Consider the following 24,607-nt stretch of genomic DNA (forward strand, 5'->3'; position numbering starts at 1 on the left):
TTACTGCTGCAAAGATCTTCACAAGTGGAGATATATAGGGGGGCAGGGGTTAATAATACTGTTCTATCCTTGAATTGTTTTCTGCAGCCGAAAAAACATCACTGTGAAGTGGGTGAGGGGGGAGTCATGCACCCATTGATACCCCCAGGGGTATGTGTACCACAACTTTGGGAAATCCTGTTCCTAAGTTAGTTGAACTTCAAGTACCACTGAAATAGATGGGACATGTTAGTCACAACTAAGTCTCATGTACTTTAGTGGGGTTCCAAGTTCAGCTAATTTAGCCTGGATTTTAGTAATTATGAGGTTCTGCCGCACTTTTGCTAGCTAACAGTGGGGTGAAATGCAAGGGGTGCCCCCCCCCCAGTAAAGTAAGGTAAAGCTGCTATGTGTTAGACTTCTCATGTTGTTGGCATTTGTCTGTCTCAGGATACAATGGAAGTGTGTGCCTTTGGGAGTAAAGTCAAACTTTTGGAGAGTTGCAGCACCTGCTTTGGCTGTAGAGACTGATATGGAACAGGCATGTTTTGTTGCAGATTAGGCCGTCTGGTTTTGTTGCTCCAAGTGCACCATGGTGTTTCTTCTCTCTGTGCTCCTCCCAGTGGACATTCCTCCATTGGTCACTGGTGTGGATGCACCTGACTGTCCGTCTCCAGGCACCATGATTGTCTGGAAAGGATTCCCATACTACGGGATTAATGTTGCCAGCCTTCATGTCACGTTTGCAGCATCTTTGTAATTTAGAGTTGGTCTGTCAACAGGCCTGTTGCCTGAAGGCAGCTCTCCGTAGAGCACATCCATGGGGATTCTGCCATCTTCCATTCTGTGTACATGAGCAAGCCAGCATAGATGCCACAGAGACAGAAGTGCAAACATGTTGGGAATGTGAGCTTGGGAGAAAACATCTTTGTTTGAGACTCTGCCCTGCCATGTGGTGCCCCAAACCTTCCTGACGCAGCACATATGGAAGGCATTGAGGTGTCACTCCTGGCGGGTGTAAGCTACCCATGATTCACTTCCATAAAACAGGATGTTGGTCTTTGTCAGGCTGATGGTGAGGCCAAACTCCATGTAGGCTTGGGGTTGATGAGTAGGCTGGGGGTTGATGAGTCTCTGCAGTTTCCTTGTGCTGTCAAGGTTGTGTTATCTACAAACCACTTCTTGTGGATAAGAGCTCGTTGCATTTTTTGTCTTGGCATGGAGACGTGCCAGGTTGAACAGACCCCTGCCACTTCTTGAATGGTAAAAGGTAAAGGTAAAGGTACCCCTGCCCGTACGGGCCAGTCTTGACAGACTCTAGGATTGTGCGCTCATCTCACTCTAGAGGCCGGGAGCCAGCGCTGTCCGCAGACACTTCCGGGTCACGTGGCCAGCGTGACAAAGCTGCTCTGGTGAGCCAGCACCAGCGCAGCACACACGGAAACGCCATTTACCTTCCCGCTAGTAAGCGGTCCCTATTCATCTACTTGCACCAGGGGGTGCTTTCGAACTGCTAGGTTGGCAGGCGCTGGGACCGAGCAGCAGGAGCTCACCCCGCCGCAGGGATTCGAACTGCCGACCATGCAATCGGCAAGTCCTAGGTGCTGAGGTTTTACCTCCCTTCTTGAATGGAAATACACACTATTTTCAGTCAAGCTGAAGGCATATGAAAGCAACAGAAAGAAAAATATGCCAAAGAGAGTTGGGCTGTCTACACCTTGGGACAACATTTCATACATTTGATGAAATGGAATGTAGCCCAAGAAATAAATTCGTTAGTCTTTAAGGTGCCTCAAGACTCTTTGTTGTACATGATGACTAGTTTCAGGAAAACTAAAATTATAGCATGTTGTGTAAAGAAGGCCTTTTTTGCATGCTTTCTTTGTCATCTGCTATTTTACTTCCATATTTCATTGATGGCCTTAACAGTGACATATATTTTTATTTTATTCCCTAGGGATCGAAAACTTTACAAACTAGGCTTGAAGGGCTTTTATGTCAAAGATGAAGGTGACAGTATAGGTAAGATATGTTCACAATGTTGAATTAACATTGTGTGCATTGCAAAATAAGTTGTTTGCACACCTCTAAGGTAGAGAAACTTGAATTAACAAATTATAGTTGTATTCCTGCTATTAATTTATCAACCCAATGCTCAGATACAGATTTTTCCATATAAGAAAATGTAGGTGAAGACTTTTGGAAAAGTAAAGAGAATGTATATATGGAAAGTGTTACAACAGTAGTTTTGCTTGAGTAAATATATTGTTCCAAACCACATATGGAATCTGCTTGAGAATCTTTAGGTACATGAACCAATGTAGTATTACTTATGAACTACATACACATCAACCTGGGAGTGAGCCTAGATTAACTTACTTCTGAGTGAATGTGCACAAAATTCCACTTTTAGTGTTACACATATATGTGAATAAACATGGATTCAAATCACTGCTAAGCACTTCTACCCAAGGCTATCCAATATCTCATAGCCTGATTCTAGTGATTTTTATTAGATGGTTACATCAGTACCTGAAAACAATTAAATCTCAGAACTCCAACCTAAAAGCCCTCAGCCATAAAACAGTAGGAGACTGATCAACAACCAGTTGGTAGGGCATCTCAGCAGTGCCCCTTCCCTGCTTTCGCCCCTATCCCAAGAAACTGCTGTACAAACTGCTGCATGTGAATTCTGTTTAGGTTTCTTGACTGGTTCCACAAATAATTATTCATTTTAGTTAGCTTACTATACAATTCATACTCCACCCGTCAATGAATTTTTGTAGTGATTGTAGTGCTTCCCTGATAGTATTCAGGGCAGCATTGCAACCCCTACAAAAGTTAAATGATAAAAACAGCAAGTTGGTAACAAGAGCAAAGCAGCAGAAGAGAATATAGCAGCAATAAGAACAGGCTAAAAATAATTTAGCTGATATTTGTAAAAGGCATGGGAGAATAAGGAGGACATGAGAATAGGTGCCTGTGAACCTCACATGGAAATAACATTTCACAAACAGGGACATGGACTAGGGAAACATGGTATGGCTGCCAGCTGCCTGCTTTGTTACATAGTTTTGCATTAAATAGAATTTCAGGCTTGAAATGTTTTGCAGCTGGGTTCTCATATAGACAGTTGTGTGCCTTTGGTATCTAGTCTTCATGACTGTGAGATCCTCTGGTTCTTTCCCCCCTTGTATTTGTGCCTGTAGGAAGAAAAAGTGTCTGCAGTAGGAAATCGTGCTTTTAATATTTTATTTAAATTCAAGCATTTTGGGAACTTTAGCTTTGGACTAACAAAGTTAATCTAAGCATGGAATCAATCACTGAATATACATTTGAGTCAATTATTCATTTACATTTGGTATTTTCAAGAGAGCATCTTCTCAAACTTCAATAAACATCTAACGCAATTCGCTTTAAGGGAAATTAATCATTTTTCCTAAGAAACTTGGTGTACTCTTGAAATGATGCTTGTTGGGAAAAATAATTTGGTATTGTAATTCTTCTGCATCAGAAATCTACGACTGACAAAAGTAAGAATGAAAATACAACTTTGTAACTTGGTATTGTGGTTTACAGGGGAAGATCAAGCAACCACCGAGGATGAAGAAAAAGACAAGCATAATTCCATTGGGACTGCTGATTTATCTAACAGTCATGCTTCTGGAGTGGAAGACGTTGAACTCGATTCAGAGGCTGAACTCATGAAACGCATGGGCTTACCTGTTCAATTTGGCAATGCAGCAGCCCATAAGACATTGGTAATAAAACCCAATGTATTTTCTGTTCCTTTGTGCTATTTAAAGTTATTGGAATGTAAAGTAAATTTAGTACTTTGCATTAACTCACCCCACAAAAGAATTTTCAGGAATACATTTCTTTTTCCTCCTGGCTCTAGAATTAAAAACCAAAGTTAAATGAGAGAAGGAATAGGGAAAATGGGCTTTTAAGAAGTGTGACAAAAGAAAAGTTGAGTTGGAAATAAAAAATTGGAAAGCAAATGCATTCTTGGCTGTTAATCTAAGAGCACACCAAATAAGATAGCAGTTGAAGATTATGGCGTAGAATCATAGAATTGTAGAGCTGGGTAGATGTGTCATTTGTGATTTTCTGGCTGGGTTACAACCAAGCTATACCATGAAAATTTGTGAAATAAATTAACTTAGGTAACCATATTGAATCAGAATCTGTTGAACAAAGTACATAAAATTGCATTCATGCTTTTTCATGCTGAATTTCAGGCACTTGAGAATATTAGTAAGAATAGTAAGAAAGTGAAGAAGAAGAAGATGAAGAAAAAGAAAACGCTGCAAAGAGATATTTTCACAGAAATGCAGGAATCATTGAAAGAAGATCATGATGAAGATGACCTCTCTCTTTCCGATGATCACTCTTCAATTAAAAAGGGATCTGAGAATGACAAGAGCTGTGAAAATGGAGAGCTTTTACTTGATGAGTTTCATATGAAAGAAAAATGGGAAAAATATTGGAGTGAGTATGGAGAAGGACTTCTGTGGCAAAGTTGGCAAGAGAAAAATTTTGAACTTTTGTCTATTACTGAGCCTTGGAATAATCCTGAAGTAAAGGAAAAGTGGGAGCAGCACTATAATGAACTATACTGGTATTACTGGCAACAGTTTCACTACTGGGCAAGTCAAGGTTGGACTGTTGACACCACACATAATAGTGACCTGCAAAATAGTGCAGGGGATCTGGAAACCAAGCAGCCAGCAGAAATGCAGAACATTGGTGTAGACAGTGTTTGTGTAGAAGTGCTATGCTCCAGCTTACATTCTCAACTCACGTCCAGTGCCAGCTGCAAGGAAAATCCTTCTCCAAATGATAATCACTGTAATAGTGACATTCTTCCTGAAATTAGTAAAATAAATCTAAACTCTGAAGAAACAGAACGGATCAAATTGGAAAATGCGGATGATTGTAATGGTCAGAGAGGACTGAGCATAACAAGCATTGAGAGGTGTTGTCCTTGTGATACTGCTCAGACTGTGAAATGTGATGAGGGAACAAGAGAAAGTAATGCGTCTTCTGAAAATGGATGTTCAGACAAGCCAGGTTGGTATACTAGGTTCCCTTTCCCAGGAGGCATAAGACCCTGTGTTTGCAAAAGCTAGGAAAGAAATTCCCTTGCAGCCATCCCATATTCCGTACTGTGCATTTCTCCATTGAGTGGCATATATAAAAGCTGTATTATTTTGGATGTTTTATTCCCCATTCTTTGCAATCCTGTTTCCCTTTCCCTCCCCTTTCCCCCAATCCTTCAACTTACATTCTCAGCTGAAGAAGTGTAGATGACACATCGAAGACTTTGTGTCTAGAGCTGAACACTTTGTCTTTCAAGCATCCTAGACTGCTTTGGAACACAGGTATAAAAAGACCCTCTCCCTGTGCTCTCAGTTGACACCACACATAATAGTGACCTGGAAAATAGTGCAGGGGAGCTGGAAACCAAGCAGCCAGCAGAAATGCAGAACATTGGTGTAGACAGTGTTTGTGTAGAAATGCTACGCTCCAGCTTACATTCTCAACTCGCTTCCAGTGCCAGCTCAGAGATATTGTCTGTCTACTACATTCCTGCACTGAATCCAGTAGAGTGTGCATAAGCAGCTACTTCTGCAGCCTGGAATTCTACCTATCATTTCCAGGGCAGGTAGGGATTAGGCATTTCTTCTCAAAAGGGATATGTTTTGGACTCAGAAGAGTCATTTGCAAAATGTGAATGTTCTTTAGAATATTGTTTACAAAGTGAGCCTCACATCCATATTATGGTCTTGGGTTTCAAAGGTTATTTAGCACCCAGATGTCTCACTTTGAAAATATTAATCTAATAGAGTGATTGGTTCCATTTTGCAAGATGTACAGGTAATGGCCTCTAGTCTGTGAGGTGGTAAGGGGGCAAAGGGTGTGTGTGTTCCATCCACATGCATTTGTCATTCTAAAGGGAAACTATTGTTCAATCTTCACTTAAGACAAAGCCCAACCTTGCTTCTCTGAAACACCCCATATATTCTATCCACAATTCCTCTGATCTTTCCACAGAAATGTTTGGTTTTCTTGCTAGGCATTTCTGCCAATTTGAGGTGCTATCAGAACATACTGCAGTGCCCAGGCACCTCCCAGCCCTCTCAGTATTTCAGAAATCCGAACATTCCTGAGATGCTGATGTTTTCAATTCAGAGCTGGCTACTTGGACTTTGTTATACTGTTGTTTGGAAAGAGGCTCTGAAAGAATGGCTTTCTGATAGTTTTGAATTTTAAATGCCTAGATCAGATACTCAGTGAAGCAGAGGCTTTCAGATTGATGGTAGATTGATTTGTTTCGCCAAATGCACAGTCAACAGTTTTGTCTCAACACCAGATAGATTGATGAGTGCAGTTGGGTTCCTAATGAAAAGCAACTGGAAAATAGTATTTCCACTGTGAATTTGGTGAAAATGTAAAATTTTTGATTGAAGTTGCTTTCCTCATACAGGAAATGAATGACTGCTTGAAGATTGCTGTTTTATTATATTTTGCTGTGTTTTGTATTATTGTTGGCCATTTTGAGCACCATTGGTGGGATACAAATTAAGCAAACAAACAAATAAAATTCATTAACGCAGGGATGAGGAACTTGTGGCCTTCCAGATGTTGTTAGATTTCAACTCCCATTATCCCTGACTATTGTCCATGAACGATGGAGCTGATGGAGTCTTTAAAACCTAGTGGCAAACAAATTCCCCACCAGTGTATCAAAGCAATGCTTTCTCCCCCCCCCCCCCTTTCCTTCTTAGTTTCACAGGGGTCATCTAGATCTTGTTCAGATGCCACAGGAGGTAGGGGATCGCACAGTAACAGTGACGGTGATGATGGTGATGATGATGAGCCACCTGAACGCAAACAAGTCAGATTAAAGAGGAGGCAGGTTATCTGTCATATCTTTCACTTCTCCCATTCACATTTGGGTGCCTATATGATTTAGTGTACAGTCGTACCTTGGAAGTCGAACAGAATCTGTTCCAGAAGTCCGTTCGGCTTCCAAAACATTTAGAAACCAAAGTGCAGCTTCTGATTGGCTGCAGGAAGATCCTACAGCCAATCGGAAGCTGCAGAAGCCCCTTCGGATGTTCAGCTTCCAAAAATAGTTTGCAAACCGGAACAGTCACTTCTGGGTTTGTGGCATTCGGGAACCAAAATGTTCGAGAACTAAGCTGTTCGAAAACTAAGGTATGACTGTACTTATTAACCCTTACTGGGTGCTGCCATATTGCCTTTTTAAAAATGTTGCTGCTTTCATGTTATTACTAGTGATTTGAATATTCTGTGAAATATAAGGCTGTTCTCTTGGGTCTATTTCTATTGAAGAATAACTCACTATAGTTTAGAACAGGGGTCTGCAGCCTTTTTCTGTCGGGAATCACATGTCAGTGTTGGAAGGTGCCAAAGCCAGCATGGCCAGGCATTTCCTTCTCTTCTCCCTTTTTGCTCTCACTTCTCTGTCTTTTCCCTGCCCTTCCTTGCTACTCAGCAGGCTGCTGAGTAGCCAAAGGCCAAAGGCCACAGACAGTGGCCTTTGGAGCAGCAAAAAAAGCTAGCACTATTCTAGGCTGCATCAACAGAAGTATAGTGTCCAGATCCAGGGAAGTAATAGTACCACTCTATTCTGCCTTGGTCAGACCACACCTGGAATACTTGTGTCCAGTTCTGGGCACCACAATTTAAGAATGATGTTGACAAGCTGGAACGTGTATAGAGGAAGGCAACCAAGATGATCGGGTCTGGAAACGAAGCCTTATGAGGAGCACTTGAAGGAGCTGGGCTTGTTTAGCCTAGAAAAGAAGAGACTGAGAGGAGATATGCTAGCCATCTCCAAATATCTTAAGGGTTGTCACATGGAAGAGGGAGCATACTTGTTTTCTCCTGCACTGGAGAGTAGGACTCGAACCAATGGCTTCAAGTTACAAGAAAGGAGATTCCGACTAAACATTCAGAAAAGCTTTCTGACAGTAAGAGCTGTTTGGCAGTGGAACAGACTCCCACGAGAGGTGGTGGACTCTCCTTCCTTGGAGGTTTTTAAGCAGAGGTTGGGTGGCCATCTGTCATGGATGCTTTAGCTGAGATTCCTGCATTGCAGGGGGTTGGACTAGGTGACCCTTGGGTCCCTTCCAACTCTAAGATTCTATGAGTTCTCTGAGTCCAAGGTTGTCCCCTCCCTTCCCGGTAGAGATAGCCAGACTAATGGTTTTGTACAGTTACTTTTTACCTTTCAAGCCAAAAGCCTTTATGGCAGTCTCACTGAAGACCCTAAGTCTCAGTTTGAAACAATATTGGGCACAAAACTTTGGGTAATGCTGAGAAGGCATTTATTAGGCATCATTGGGGAACCCGGCTTTGCGAATTTCTGACCTTGTAAACAAGTGATAAAAGTCATTATTTGAATTCAGTGAACACTTGTTTCTTTTGCTCAGTTGCTTTATAATCATTTAGAAATCAACTTACCCTTCATTTGAAGTCAAAATAGGCAGCTGTTTTGTCTCAAGTTACTGTGAGCTGTAGTGACAAATATTTTTGTTTCTTTCTAGCCATGAACTGGATGCTGAAGAACATTCCCAGGCTGATTCAGAAAAGATTTGCTGTCTTTTGGGACTCAAACATGGCAGAGGACAAAAGTAATAAGTGTTCTAATGGTTTCCTTAAAGCAGGGGCGAGGAACCATTTCAGCCTGAGGACCACCTTGCCTCTTAGGCAGCCTGCCAGGGGCTGCATGCCAGTGGTTGGCAAAAAGTGGGTGGAGCAACAGGTGTGGCTCTTGCCTTTGTACAGTAGGCTACATTCAACCCATGCAAAATCTAGAGGTTTCGACACACCTGTATCCATTCAAGCAAGTAAGATGCAAAAGCACTTCAGGAGCAGGCAGAGCAGGGTCAGTGAGAGGTGTGACTTGGAAACTCCAGATAGAGAATTCTGGAGGTCCACATTTGGCCATCAGGCCAAAGGTTCCCCATCCCTTTCCTAAAAGTGATGCTGCTGATGGTTGCTGGTTTTATGCGTAGAATATGTCCTTTTCCTAGGTTGCTGTTGAAATACTATGGATGTTCATTTCCTGCATCTTCTTGATATACTAAAGTTGTCACAAATGATGGATACTTAGACTTGTTCATAATTACAAAAAAACCCACAACCTAAGACCATTTAGATCAAAGGTAGAAAACTGGATCTGGCCAGTGGGCCAGATCATGATCTCCCTTGCCCTGGGCAGGCAATGTTTGGTAGCTTACTTGTCAATCACTTGGCTTCACATTGATGTTGGGTGACATTTATGCCCTCCATATGTCTTGCAGAGTGCTTTGCAAAGTGCTGCTCAGTACCCTCTGGAGAAACCCCTTTGAAAGTACTGCACAAGATAGCACTTTGGTCACTGTTGCTAAGTCCCTTTCAGTCATCTGATCAAGGTCTTCTGGAGTGATTTGAAAAGGACTCTAAGCTCCTTTCAAAGCACTTATACTTGCAGTACTTTGCATAAACTGATTGGTTTTGCCTGCAAATCACCTTTCAGCTGAGCCAGATTTAAACCTGTCCCACCCCCAACATTATATATGACATTAGGTCTAGGGCATGTGGGCATGACTTGGCTGAAATGTCATTGCAGACCAAATGGGGAGACTTGATGGGCCTAATTAGCTAGGAGGCTTGAAGGTTCCCCAGGCCTTATTTAAATACTTGCATGATTCAACACAAGATATATTCGTAAAAAATGCATTAAAGCCTTTTAGTAAGCTATAAATGTATCACAGTATGTATAAAAGCAAAGTTTACTGCTGTGACTCCATTAATTTTTTAGGCCTATTTATGTGGCAATGTTGGCATGCTTAAAGGGGGCCTTCAGTTGAAGAAGGCGCAGCTAATAAACATACTATGAAGCTGAGCAAAACTTCTCCCCCCTCACTGAAAAGGTTGGTTTTTAACTTTTATTCTGTTTTCTCCAGATACGGAGACATTCCTGACTTCAGTGAAAGAAGAGTGAGTCATCTCAATAAAAATATGAAGTTTAAATCAAAATTCTTGGACATGCACAGAACAGTCAAGACCAAAAGGAAACATATATTTTTTACAGAAGAACCTGAGACAGGGGCAGTTAAAAAGAGCAGCATTTTGATTAAGGTCAGTATTGTATATGGTATATTAATAGTCTTGAACTTGGGGTTCTGATGTTAAAACCTGTGTGTCTGTTGGCTCTTAAAAATAGTGCAAGATTGTGTTCATAATTTAGAATGCTCTTAGTTGCTAGTGAGAGAAAGAAAGTATGTTTCTTACTGTATACTAGATTATGTAAGTAATTAAATTCATATTAGTCTAGTAAGAACTGTATCTTAAGAAGAGACTTCAATGTTTAGGAAGGACGCAGCCCCATTATACCATCTGGGATTGTTCCCGGGGCATATACAGGAACTGAGATTTTACCATGTCAGAAGCTCCCTACATATAGATACCCTGCAGCTGCCAAGGTCATCTGATGTGGTGGTGCGTCATGTGATGACTGTACTGCATGTCCATCCTAATATTTTCATTGGTTTGCATATGTGCAGTGAAAGAAACTGCAACACAATGTACCCAAGGACCAGTTTACACAGATAAAACAGCTTGTTTCTCTCTGCAATGGCATTGTCCGCTTACATCAAGGTTCATTGTAGACATAACAAGAAACTATCAGGATTAAGGCTGAGCCATAATTTTTAAGCAACTTGGATATCACAGTAAGCAGTGGTGGAGTGGAGAAAGAGCCCTTCCTGGGGGTGGGGGGAGTCTACAAGCCTGTGAGGTGAATGCTCCCAAATGCCAAAACGTAGTGTTCCTTTGTAGGATTCTGTTGACGACTTTCTCCTTTTACTTAGACTGCTGAAGTAGTGATAATCTCCCTTCAGTAGCAAGTCACATTTCTGCAATTATTTGAAATGTGGTTCTGTAATACATGGTCTTCCTAGGTAGAAAGCTTCTTGAAACAAGTGAATGAGCCTGCGGAAGAGATGTCTCAAGACAGAGTTCACCCTCCTTCTTCCAGTAGTGATTCAGAGGAACAGGAAAACATTGCTGGCTCACAAAATAATTTGGATTCTCCCAAAAGTGACCTGCCGTTCTCCAGTTCAGATTCTGGTAAGCGTGGAGGAAACAGCGCTGAGGGAAAAGGCAAAGAAAATCTGGTAGTAGCAACAAGTGACTGGAAGTTCCAGGAGCCTAAGGAAGAGGCAGGAAGAGAAGATGCACGTCCTTCAGGAAGAGAGTTAGTTCCTGTGGATATTCCGGACTACTTGCAGGTGGAAGCAGAAGGTATGTGATAATTCTGAGTAAAAGCTTTAAAAAGTGTGTGTGTGTGTGTGTGTGTCTGTGTCTGTGTCTGTGTGTATGAATGAGAAACTGCTGATAAGCCCCCAAAGCCTTAAAAAACCAAAATTAATCCCCTTTTTATTTGCAAGAGGGATTGTTTGGCGATGAACAGAGTGCTACTTCACCAGCTGCTCCTTTGAATAAAAATCCAGCTAGCAACAACTTCTGCTGGAAATAAATGTAGCAGGCTGATGGGGGAGCATGGAACTTTGCCTGCTTCTGTGAGTTTGCTTTACAAGAGAGCAGTTCCAACCTATAGTAGAGATCTTCTTGGTCCAATGAACAGTTTCTTTCTCAAGAAATGTTATAGGATAAGCAACATAGGTGTTAGGGGGAGTTTTGCGTAAAAGGTTTTGTTGGTTGGTTTAAGAGAATTTCTGTGTTCTCTTAAATTTCTGAAATCTCTGTGGGAGAAAAGAATGTTTTGGTTTTCATTGTACTAATTTTTGTTGAAATGTGTTTGTATGTTTTCAAATGCTTCTTTTGCTACTTTATTTTTTATTTTTTTATTTCTTATTCCCAGTGAATAAATTTGTAGGGAATTTCACATTTGATTACTACAGTAGATGCAGCAATAAAGCAGATCTCTGTGGCTTTTTTGTTTCCCTGTTGCAATATCAGCAGCTGAAGTGAACAATTACACTAATATTTATTTCAGTTTAATGGATTTTATTGTATGTTATATTTTGCATGCTGTTGTCCCTGTAATCACTTTGGGACTCCTCCTGGCTCTCTGAAGCAATGCATAAATTGAACTGAAATGAGTAATAAAAGTAGTTTAGATGTTTCTTTGTGTTCCTAAATCCATTTAAGAGAAATGAGCTAATTGCACAGTATGGTTTTCTTTGGTTTAGGTGAAGTAAAAACTACAAACAAGAGGAAAATCAAGATAATACCGAAGATGACAAACAGGTGTGGGCAACCCCTGCCTCCTGAAATAGTTGCTGATCCCGAGTTGGCTAAATACTGGGCACAGCGGTATAGACTGTTCTCTCGATTTGATGAAGGAATTCAGTTAGACAGAGGTAAATAGTAATGATAGAGCTGAATATATTGATTGGAAGCTACTTTGTTTTGAAGTGATTGGCAAGTTCTGTAATAGACCATTCTACATATGTAGATCATCACTTGATACTTCGGTTGCTAAATGATGATTGTGCATGTGTGAGCTATATACTTCACTGATTTTTATGTTCAGGCTTGTCCTTTTTAAGTACAAAAATATGACTACTGCTTTCTTCCATTAGAGGGATGGTTTTCTGTTACGCCTGAGAAGATTGCAGAGCATATTGCGGATCGTGTAAGCCAGTCCTTCAACTCTGACTTAATAGCAGATGCATTCTGTGGCGTAGGAGGAAACGCTATTCAGTTTGCCTTGGCAGGGAAAAAAGGTAAACATTTCTGTTTGCTTCTTTTCTCTTCTCCACTGTGTGTAGATATATATAGAGAGAGATTGTGTATGTGTGTGTTCTAGTTAAAGCTAAAGATTCTTACTAGGGGACAGATCTAGTCTTTGCAATTGGCTAAATTCTTCCCTCCAGTTCCCAGTGTCACTTTCCACGTTGTCTTGGAAGTGTTGGATACTGCCTCCACCCTCTACTGTGTGGATGTAAGAGGAGGGAGGAATCTGCAGAAGTGCCTTTCCTGCTTTCACTAGTGAGATCCTCCAAGAGATGGAGTCTTTTTTTCCATGACGATCTGAGTTCAGCCTTACGCTTTGCTTGCTTAGAAAAAGCAAACCATTATCAGATTAGTTTAGAGTTACACAATATACACCGGCCCAAAAAATTATACAAATGCAGAGAAAATATAGTGGTGTTATTCCAGCTTAGGCAATTGGTTGTTTATGTGGCACAAATACTAATTCCCACTGCTTCCTTGCTTTTCAACATACTGTACATGACTGATTGAATTTTTTTAAAAAAACTCTGTTTTTTAAAAAAATACCTTGTTCATTCTTTTTAGTAATCGCAATCGATATCGACCCTGTGAAGATCAGTCTTGCTCTCAACAACGCAGAAGTCTATGGAGTAGCAGATAAAATAGAGTTCATCTGCGGAGACTTCATGAAGCTAGCATCCAGTTTAAAAGCAGATGTTGTGTTTCTGAGCCCTCCGTGGGGTGGCCCTGAATATGCTGCCGCAGAAATCTTTGATGTTCAGACTATGATTTCTCCCGATGGATATCCTTTTTCAAGTCACTTGTTCCACAAAAGTAAAACAAATGCTGTTTTTTCTTACAGGGTGACCGCATATCACATATTATGCTTTCTGCCATATATCATTTCATCTTATACATTAAATTAATACCCCACCCTTCCTCCCAAAGAATTATTTCCAGAGAACAGGGTCCTTCCCCCTTACTTTGTAGTTGCAAGGGGCTCAGATGATCTGAAAATTGTAGTCTTAGTTTCAAGTTGCTTATATTAAGCTTAAGTTCTATTGTGGGGGTTTTTTTTCATGACACAACTTGGATAGGCATTCCAGTGTCATGAGTTAAGATTTTTGTACTGTTGAATGATTGGTGATGTCCTTCTTCAAAGCAGCTGATGACAGTGTTGCAAACTGATTCTTGTAAATCAAATGTTCATTGCTGTTTCTCTCAGGAGAGATTTGGGTACTCTTGACTAACAAGAGATGTGGACAATTACATCATAAATAAGCTTCCAGACAAGCTGGGTTTTTTCACACACCCCTATGTTTATTATCTGAATACTATTTATTTATTTTTAAAAGTGACTTTCTTTTCAGAATTGGTCCTAATTAGGATGTTGCCTTTATAATGCTGACAACCAGATTTCTTTTGTTGAAGAGGTTTTGTTGAGTTGGCATAAAGTCTTGCGTAATCTGGGGAATTTCTGTAGTTGCTTTTAAAAAAAACACCACCACATTTTGACAGTTCCTTGTTCTTAGTTTTGACTGTCTGTTAGACAAAAGGTGTTAAATTGGTTCATAGACTCCTAGGGCTGTAAAGAATCAGATACTTATCAAATCTCACTCTTGGTCCTGTGACGAGATCACCTACTAAATCTAATAATTCCTTCCGGGTTAACATTTCTGAGTTCTTATAGGATGACTTGACATGTGTCCTAGATGATTCAGTAACTAATTCCCACATTGAGGACCTAGTGTAAAGGGCAGTTTCAGGTTCCCAAATTCATCGTGATCATCCTTTCAGATCTGTTGTCCATATGGTATGAGTGAGGGTTAGAAACAGTTCTGTCTCTGGAGAAAAACCTTCTTTTTTCTTGGCAATCACTCGTAGCCGAAAATGGTCTTAGCAGTTTGTCCGTAAGTGACTGTGGAGATTGATTCTGGATTTGCACATCTTTCCACAGTGAGGACATAGGTTTCTGGGTGAGAGTTAAATCACTGTGAAGATGATTTGCCAAACGTTTCTCCCTTTCGGCCTGAGTTCATGCTTCTTCAAAGTCCATGTTGCCTTTGGTAGAGGCTATTCTCCAGTTGAACAGGGACGCGGGTGGCGCTGTGGGTAAAACCTCAGCGCCTAGGGCTTGCCGATTGCATGGTCGGTGGTTCGAATCCCCGCGGCGGGGTGAGCTCCCGTCTTTCGGTCCCAGCTCCTGACCACCTAGCAGTTCGAAAGCACCCCTAAGTGCAAGTAGATAAATACTTGTTTTATAGCGGGAAGGTAAACGGTGTTTCCGTGTGCTGCTCTGGTGCTGACTCGCCAGAGCAGCTTCGTCACGCTGGCCACGTAACCCGGAAGTGTCTCCGGACAGCACTGGCCCCCGGCCTCTTAAGTGAGATGGGCGCACAACCCTAGAGTCGGACACGACTAGCCCGTACGGGCAGGGGTACCTTTACCTTTACCTTTATTCTCCAGTTGGCGGGCTCGTTGTCGCCAGTTGTTGGTGTTTATACTACATTTTTAAGGATTTACCTTGAGATAATCTTTAAACTTCTTTTGCTGTCCACCAGCCTTATCATTCTTAAGTTGGGAATAGAGTAGTTGCTTTGGAAGACGATCATCAGGCATCTGAACAACATCAGACAACATTAGACAAGTAGTTTGGGTATGGTCAGTACATGCAGCAGAGAAGCTGGGAATTAGGTTGGAGAGACCTAAAGTGGTTGCATGGAATATACCACTTAAACTGCAAGGGGTAGGGGGAGACACGTTTTTGAAAGTGAATAACAGCTCTAAATTGAAAATTAGCATAGCAAGAAGAAAGCTAATCTGAACAGTACTTCTTGCTGATTTGTTAATGCTTTGTTTTCATTTTTATACTTGCAAATAGTTGTGTTTTGCTTTTTACTAGATATTTAAAAACTATACAGTGGTACCTCGGGTTACATACGCTTCAGGTTACAGACTCCGCTAACCCAGAAATAGTGCTTCAGGTTGAGAACTTTGCTTTAGCATGAGAACAGAAATCGTGCTCCGGCGGCGCGGCAGCAGCAGGAGGCCCCATTAGCTAAAGTGGTGCTTCAGGTTAAGTACAGTTTCAGGTTAAGAACGGACCTCCGGAACAAATTAAGTACCATAGATTCCAGTGTATAAGACGACTTTTTAACCCCGGAAAAGGGGTTAAAGAGTCGGGGGGTTGTTTCATACGCCGGGTATGGGCAGAGCGGAGTCCGCTCCACGCCGGGCGGCTTTCTCCCAGCGCGGAGCTGCCCAGCGTATTAGGCGACTAGGCTTATAAGACGAACCCCCAAATTGCAGCTGTCAATTTGGGGGGTTGTCTAATACGCCAGAACCTACGGTACTTAACCCGAGGTACCACTGTACCTATCTTGCATTCTGAAGTGGTACAATCCACTCTGCTACCTCATCCTGCTGCTTGTGTAGACTAGGGCCCTGATCAGAATATCACTCATGGTCTTCTGTATATACCTGTGGAAGAATGTGTGTTACCTATGGGGACTGTCTTACTAAAAGAGCCATCCCCATTGAAAGAGTATTTGCTTTTTTTCCCTTAACACATCTGTACATTTGAAATTTTCAAGCTGTCGCAAAAGATTACCAGCAAGATTGTGTACTTTCTTCCTCGTAATGCTAACATAGATCAGGTAAGTTTTAATTTGCAGGTTCAGGGGTAGCGCTGGTACAGTTGCTATTCTAGAGACGTAGGGTGCAATTCAGTGTTGCGCATTTGCAGCTTGCCAAAAGGAATGATCCCCCCCCCACACACACACACTGTTTTGAGGACTCTCCCCACACCTACTCAAGCCATTTTGGGGGGCAGAGGTGGGGAAAGCCCTGTTGCACAAGTGAAAGTCCTTCTGCAAGGCTTCTGCTGACTGACTTCTGCCCCTGAGCTGCGAACAGACATTTCACCTCTGCCCAATAGGCTTAAGTCCAGTCTCTGTCTTTCACCTTCCATTTCGTCCCACCTCCATCTACAATATGGCAGTAACACTGCCCTACCTTACACATTTGTTGTAAGGAGTACTGAGAGCCTATGTAGAATGTGTAAGATTGAATATTATTGTTGTCAAGCTTTCTCCCTGTATAACAAGGATGGGGAATCAGGTGGCCTCTACATCTCCAATCATTCCCGACCTTGCCCATTACAGAGTGGAGCTGACGGGAGTTGGAGCCCAACACCTAGAGGGCTACGGGTCCTAGAATGCTAAATATGTATTTTTGTTGTAAAAAAAAGTAGGCTCTTTGACATTCAATAACCTTAGACGTTTGGGCGGAAAGCACCAAAGGGAAACATGATAGAGGTTGAACAGCAGAGACAGTATGGATAGTGTTATCATTAGAAACTGAGGTCACTCTGTGAGATTGAGTGGCAGAGCAGACAGAAAGAAAAACATAATTTAAATCAGTGAGTACACGAAAAGTTAGCAAGGACCACTAGCTTAGATAGCATTTTTAAAGGGTTAGGCCAGTCCATAGGGGCTAGGTCTGTTAATGACTATAAAAATAGAATCTCTTTGTTCTGAGGCAATGTAACCCTAGATACTAGTTGATGCCGAGCAAAGAACTCAGAGAGCTGGACCAGGTGTAATTTTTTGGCAAAGACCATCACTAAATGTTTTGCTGTACTGGGCTGGTGCAGCTGCAACTTTTCCAATACTAGTAATTATTTAAAAGTTAATAATTATTAGTAATTATTTAATAATTACTATAATTTAATAATTAGTAATTATTTAAAAGGCTTGCAGGCTGCACATCAGAGATCCTGAACCATACCTGTTACACTACCTTGTACTGGGGTCTGCCATTACACTTCAAAAGTTTGGGCACCATTACTTTGCATTTTCAGTTTTCTTACAACATTTACATTGCTGTAGATGTAGCAATGTACAAACCCCCACAAAGTTTAATATAAGCAGTTAATAACCAAATCCAGCCTTAAAATGTTGAAGATACAGTGGTGCCTCGCAAGACGAAATTAATTCGTTCCGCAAGTTTTTTCTTCTTGCGAGTTTTTTGTCTTGCGATGCACGGTTTCCCATAGGAATGCATTGAAAATCAATTAATGCGTTCCTAGGGAAACCGACTTCAGACCAGGTCCGGGGACAGTCTGTCCCCGGACCTCCTCTGAAGGCTGTGGGGGGGGGGACAAGGGCTTTTCTTCCCACCCCCAGCATTTTAAAAAAACCCTGGGACAGCGGAGGACTTCTCCGCTGTCCGGGGCGATCTTAAAATGCTGGCGGGCGGCATTTTAAAATCGCCCCGGACAGCGGAGGACTTCTCCGCTGTCGGGGCGATTTAAAAGCCCCTGGGAAGGCAGGCAGGGGGGACAAAGACTTTTGCCCCCCGCCAGCCTTCAGAAGAGGTCCTGGACCTCTTCTGAAGGCTGGCGGGGGCGAAAGTCTTTGCTCCCCCCGCCTGCCTTCAAAAGCTGTCCGGCCCAGGCTTCACGGACCTTTCCGCCAGCAGCGGCAGCGCTGCCGCTGCTGGCGGAGACTTGCCGGCATGTCGAAGCCTGCGTGCAGCGCGCCCAGGCTTCGCGGATCTCTCCGCCAGCAGCGGCAGCGCTGCCGCTGCTGGCGGAGACTTGCCGGCATGCAGAAGCCTGCGCGCAGCGCGCCCAGGCCTCGCGGATCTCTCCGCCAGCAGCAGCAGCGCTGCCGCTGCTGGCGGAGACTTGCCGGCATGTCGAAGCCTGCGCGCAGCGCGCCCAGGCTTCGCGGATCTCTCCGCCAGCAGCGGCAGCGCTGCCGCTGCTGGCGGAGACTTGCCAGCATGCAGAAGCCTGCGAGCAGCGCGCCCAGGCTTCGCGGATCTCTCCGCCAGCAGCGGCAGTGCTGCCGCTGCTGGCAGAGACTTGCCGGCATGCAGAAGCCTGCGCGCAGCGCGCCCAGGCCTCGCGGATCTCTCCGCCAGCAGCGGCAGCGCTGCCGCTGCTGGCGGAGACTTGCCGGCATGCAGAAGCCTGCGCGCAGCGCGCCCAGGCCTCGCGGATCTCTCCGCCAGCAGCGGCAGCGCTGCCGCTGCTGGCGGAGACTCTCCTGCCTTCAAAAGCCGTCCGGGATAGCAGGAAGCGCTTCCCTGCTATCCCGGACTGCTTTTAAAATGCTGGCGCTGGGGAGCAAAGCCTTTCGGCCCCCGCCAGCCTTCCTGGACCTCTTCTGAAGGCCGGAGCGGGGGGGAAAGGCTTTGCTCCCCACCGCTAGCATTTAAAAGAGGTCCCCGGAGATTTCCCTATGGGCTTTCGTCTTGCGAAGCAAGCCCATAGGGAAATTCGTTTTGCAAAGCGCCTCCAAAACGGAAAACCCTTTCGTCTAGCGGGTTTTCCGTCTTGCGAGGCGTTCGTCTTGCGGGGTACCACTGTATATAAACACTGCCTGAAGGGGCAAAGGTGATCAAACTTGAATTATTGTCAGTTTCTTTCTACTTCCTCTAGAGGGAGCAGTCATACCAAAAAGATACAGATAGCATAAGTAAATTATGCATGCTGTGCTTTTAAACTGAGCAAAGAATGAACTGTTTGGTGTTTGCTGCTGGCTTTCTTTATACACTTTTCAGGACAGAGTTTTCAGGTTGTGGGATACTTGCTTGGCATGAAAGTATTTTTGTTTAAAAAGCTCAGAACCACAAAAGCAAAGTGAAGGTAAACTAGGTCAACAAATGTTGTTTTTGTGGTGTTTGTTATTAGACATTATTATGTTTGCTCATGATGGGGACTTAATAGCAACTTGCAGTAAAAAGTACTACTTCAAAGGCAATTTATATGGATGTACACACCTACCCTGGAATAGGACAGACTTTTGTTAAAAGTTCATTGTATGTATGTTTGCACACACACATCCAGACCACTATTCCCAGTGTGCTGTCATTTCTGGAACTGATCTTTCTAGAAGCTGATCGTTTGGGCTTACAATCTAAGCCATTGTCTGTTCTTCAGTTGCAGTTCTAGGTTTGTTGCAATAAGAAAGTACGTAGAGAAAAGCAGATACTTACTCTCTCAGGATCATGAGCCTTTTCCCAAGTTTACATAAAGGTCTGCTGAGATATTGCAGATTCCAAAATTCCAAAAGGTTCCAAAAATGTCAGATCTTGCTAATGTTAACAGAGATAAAAATTGGTAGCACATGAAAAAGCAAAACTTAAAAATGTCAGTGATAGCTTGTACAATCAAATAGGAAGGTGGTCCCAAATGGGCAGGTGTGTCAAGTTAGCGGGATGTAATCACAGGTAAATGTGCATAGGATGGCATCTTTGTGGTGAGGGACCTGTCAAGTTTGGGATGCTCAGATATGCTTTTTCTAAGTAATCTTTGCTGCAGAGACTACACAGATCTCATCACTGATAGCATTATTTGCACAAGCATAACGGATATCCCTTCAAATATCCACACAGCTTCCACATCCAATTCTATCCTAGGAAGCAGGAAGATTTGTGTGTGTTTGTTTTTCCTTTTTCAGATATGTTAACTCAAATTCAAACCATTGGAGATGATCACGAACAAGTTTGACTGGGTTCAGTAGTCTGTAGGCAGGCACTCTGGAACTGTACATCTCCATGTGCTGCAGATAGAGAACATGTACACTGAGAACAGAAAGAGTTGTGAAATTTATTCCATTAGGCACAGCCCAGGTCGTGCAGCAAATATGGGCATTTCACATACAGATGCTCAAATTTGTGAGAAGGTCCCATTGAGCTTTACAGGACACACATTGTCCATCTGAGGCTTTGAGATGAGGGTGTCCTCCAGACCATTTTGAAAATTTCCATGTAGCACCTAGCCATAAGCAGCTGGCAACTGGAAGCGACATATATTTGAATGACGATCCCTCCTTCTTTTAATTGATGGGGTGAACAGAAATTCATTTTCTCTAAGAATGTTTATTTTTATTTTTGAGAGTTGCATCTCTTAAATATAATCCAATCTGTTTCTCCCTAAAAGCCTGCTGTGCTGCCTACATACACGTGTGTTTTAACAAACAAGTGTGCATAGGACAGGAACTGAGTAAATGCAGTTTCCAGAAGCAGTTAGATTGTATTGTGTAATCCAGTTTTTCCCCTTAACTCTCAGGGTTCAATGAACTTTCGAGAAATCCACTTGCAGTAATATAACTAGTCCACACAAGTAGATCATGACTCCAGTCATTTGTACATAAGCAAAAATGGAAACTGCTGAGATATTTTGGGGAGTCAAGATAAGTTAGTAATTCCTTAATGAATCACTGTACCACAGACAAGATTCTCCCTTACCTAGCAAGGAGCTCAGGAAGTAGCACTGGGAAATGAGAGGGTTTTAGTAAACGTAGGTTTGTCACTGGGAGGGTTTATATTCAGTCAGATATGCTTCCTTCCAGTTTACTCTTTTACTACTTAACTGCTTATGCTGGCATGTCATGAATTGATACTCTATCCAAATACAGCCATGGGAAGGAGGCATGAGCCACATTCACATGTCACGTGGTTTGCAATGCACAAATGAATCACAGCTGCTTTCCTTCTCCCTCTGAGTGTTGGGAGAAAACAAACCATCATTCTGGTTTGTGTTTCGTTTGAAACAGTTTTTGTAGGTTTGTTTCACTCCCAAATGATCTGGCTACAGATTGTGGTTTGTTAGGGCTGAGACAAACCACAGTCCCTAATTTGGATGTAGCACTAGGCGAAGAATGTGATTTGCTTTCACATAACCATACCAGGGAGCAGGGTAGTAGGCGTGATCTTTGTATGCATGATAAGCTATGGCTTGTGCTTCACAGTGACATGTGAATGTGGCCAATTGGTGATGGAACTGGCATTAATACAGATACCACATAATACAGGTAGTCGGTTTAAAGATGCCAGTTTAAAAGACTTATCACCCTCTTTTTGCTACTAAAGGGGGCTATAGGTCACTGGTAAAGCATCTGCTTTGCATTCAGAACCTCCCAGGCCCCATCCACAGCATCTCCAGGCAGGGCTGGGAGAGAACACTCTCTGAAACCCTGAACAGCCGCTGCCAGTCAGTGTAGACAATGCTGAGCTAGATGGATCTATAGACTGACACAGTATAAGACTCAGCTTCCTGTATTCCTAAGTGTCAGCAGACTGGTTCCATTCTAGTTTGAATGGAACATATCCTCTTTGTACAGGCCTTGCTTGCCCCAAAGTGTCCCCCACTTTTGAACAAAAAGAAACCTGTTTCCACACACACCACGGCCTTATCAATGAATAGAGCTCCTAGCTATGCCTTCCAGCTGCCCCTATGTATGGAACAGGTAGCATTTATTTCAACTTCTTATGGGCTTGATTATTTCCCCAGCAGAGGCTCATAGTCACCTATCAAGGATCCTGTGGTAGTGGGTTTTCTGAAACAGGTTGGGCTAGATGAGCCTTCTCGCTTATACTACTACTTCTACTAATAATGATAATGATAATGATAACTTGTTATTTGTATGCCACCCATCTGACTGGGTTCCCCCAGCCACTCTGGACTGCTTCTAGCAAATTCAAACATCAAACACAGTAAGATATCAGGCATTAAAAACTTCCCTGAACAGGGATGCTTTCAGTTGTCTTCTAAAAGTCAGATAGATGTTTATCTCCTTAACAACTGATGGGAGGGTATTCTGCAGGGTGAGGGTGACTACTGAGAAGGCTCTCTGCCCAGTTCCCTGTAACCTCGCAGTGAAGGAACTGCCAGAAGACTCTCAGAGCTGGACCTCAGTGTCCAGGATAAATGATGGGGATAGAGACACCCCTTCAGGTATACAAGGCTGAGGATGTTTAGGGCTTTTAAGGTTCTGAATCTATTACCATCTTGGTGTCACATTTTGAGTTATTTAACAGTTGTTGTTGTTGTTGTTGTTTTTCTTTCTTTTTACTTTTTAGGTAGCTTCCTTAGCTGGGCCAGGAGGAAAAGTTGAAATAGAACAAAACTTTCTGAACAACAAATTGAAAACCATAACTGCATACTTTGGTGATCTAATAAAAAAACATGCACCCTGACTTATTTATGTGAGTGAACCTGCTTGTCAAGGCAAAATGTATTATCCCAAAGCTTTGAAGAATACTCCCTTTGCCTGTTATATATTTTACAATCAGTGGCTCCTCTAAAATATTGTCATTTTGTTAATTAATGAAAAATGGTTTAGAATGCCTGTTGCAGTTATCAATAAAATATTTTACAATAAGTCTGAAGGATTTTCTAAGTGATTATCAAAGTAAAGTGTGAGATGGATTAATAATTAGACTTCCATTTACATACACAGAGCAGTGAGGCCATTTCCCAAACATATTAGCTAGATTAGCCTCCAAGGATAGATAGACCATCTGAACTTCCTGCCCTCTTGCAGATGGGAATAGTTGCTGCAAATACAAACTTCACCAGGAAGTAGTCAGACTATAACAGAGGGGTAATCTCTGCCCATATTTCTAGACCACCACACCTCCCTATTTGGAGCAAAGGCCAAATCAAGGGTGTATCCCACTCTTCCATGTGTCAGGCAGATAACCACTTGAGACAGCCCATGATGAAATCCTAAACTGGGCCCAGAGCATGGATTTTGGCATGGATGCCAAAATTCTCCAGCACTATGCTGGAGACCACCTCAGTTTGGGAAGAAGAAGAAGAAGAGTTTGGATTTGATATCCCGCCTTTCACTCCCCTTCAGGAGTCTCAAAGCGGCTAACATTCTCCTTTCCCTTCCTCCCCCACAACAAACACTCTGTGAGGTGAGTGGGGCTGAGAGACTTCACAGAAGTGTGACTGGCCCAAGGTCACCCAGCAGCTGCGTGTGGAGGAGCGGAGACGCGAACCCGGTTTCCCAGATTACGTGACTACCGCTCTTAACCACTACACCACACTGGCAGGGTCCTTAACCTGTCTGACTCAACACCAGATACAAGCCTTCTACTCCTGCTCCAAAGGGTTTCCTGGTGATGGAAAATGAACTCTGGTGGTCCACAGCAACTCCCCCTGCCAAATCCGACTAGGTTAGCAGGCAGAGCTGCATCTGGCCCACCCAGGTCTTGATAAAATGCAGTAGGTCAGCCTGCTCATCCACAATTAAGGGATCAGCATGATCCTATGGCAAACAGACCCAGTCTTTTAACAGCACCACCCCCAGACTGTTAGTCATAGTGGTGGAGCATCCAGAGATACCAAGAATTGAGAGGACCCACCATGCAAGGACCTGTGATCCCTCCTCTGGTGCACCCTACCCTGGCCATGCTTGCCCCTCCCCCTGAACACTGAGTGTCAGGGACTGGAAGGGCTCTGAAGAGTGTGGGGGAGGTAGGGGACAAGGGCAGTGACCCAGAAGAAGGGGCCAGTGATTTATGCAAGGTGGGGTGATGCTGCCTGCAAGGCAGGAGCTGGGGAGGAGGGAAAGTCGGGGCAGAGGAAGGTGTGCCAGATGTGGAGGTGGTTCAGCTGACAGTAGACTCCCACTTTCCCCCACCCCACTTTCCCCTAGAACCAGGGGGGTCTTGAAGTGGGAAGAGCAGTGGCGCCTTCTGTGCAGGAGAAGCCTCAGGTTGCAGGCACGCAACCCATCAGGGTTGCAATGTAAGCTGGAGGAGAGGAGGGCCCCCACTGTTGCTGCGAGTACTCCATAGGGTCCAGACCTCTGGACAGCTGCTTAGAGGCTACAAATGTGTGGTATCCGGAGCACCTGGAAGCTGCTGTGTTTCTTTTGCCAATAAACAGTTAATTATCAGGCATGTTCTTTCTCTGGGACACTGAGATAGACTGCCCTAAGATTTACTCCCTGCAGGCACATTCCTCCTACAATCCACCTCGGAAGTAGTCACAGACAGCTATATACACTACCCACAGATGACAACCCAACCACAGACGCACTGCAGCCAGTTCACATTAAAAGGA

At 43.2% G+C, this 24,607-nt stretch overlaps 1 protein-coding gene across 1 annotated transcript; it reads left to right on the forward strand.

Moving 5' to 3' along the window:
* Positions 1-1,706: 1,706 nt before the first annotated feature.
* TGS1 (trimethylguanosine synthase 1) lies at positions 1,707-22,913 on the forward strand. Its single transcript, XM_082234089.1, has 12 exons — positions 1,707-2,001; positions 3,559-3,740; positions 4,221-5,052; positions 6,771-6,897; positions 8,559-8,645; positions 9,963-10,137; positions 10,959-11,301; positions 12,213-12,383; positions 12,606-12,749; positions 13,324-13,540; positions 16,316-16,394; positions 22,612-22,913. Exons 1-12 carry the CDS (start codon positions 1,722-1,724, stop codon positions 22,726-22,728), a joined length of 2,754 nt encoding a protein of 917 aa, XP_082090215.1. The 5' UTR covers positions 1,707-1,721; the 3' UTR covers positions 22,729-22,913.
* The last annotated feature ends 1,694 nt before the right edge of the window (positions 22,914-24,607 follow it).

The sequence above is a fragment of the Podarcis vaucheri genome, assembly GCF_965113315.1.
Source record: "Podarcis vaucheri genome assembly, chromosome: 8".
NCBI classification, from domain to species: domain Eukaryota; kingdom Metazoa; phylum Chordata; class Lepidosauria; order Squamata; family Lacertidae; genus Podarcis; species Podarcis vaucheri.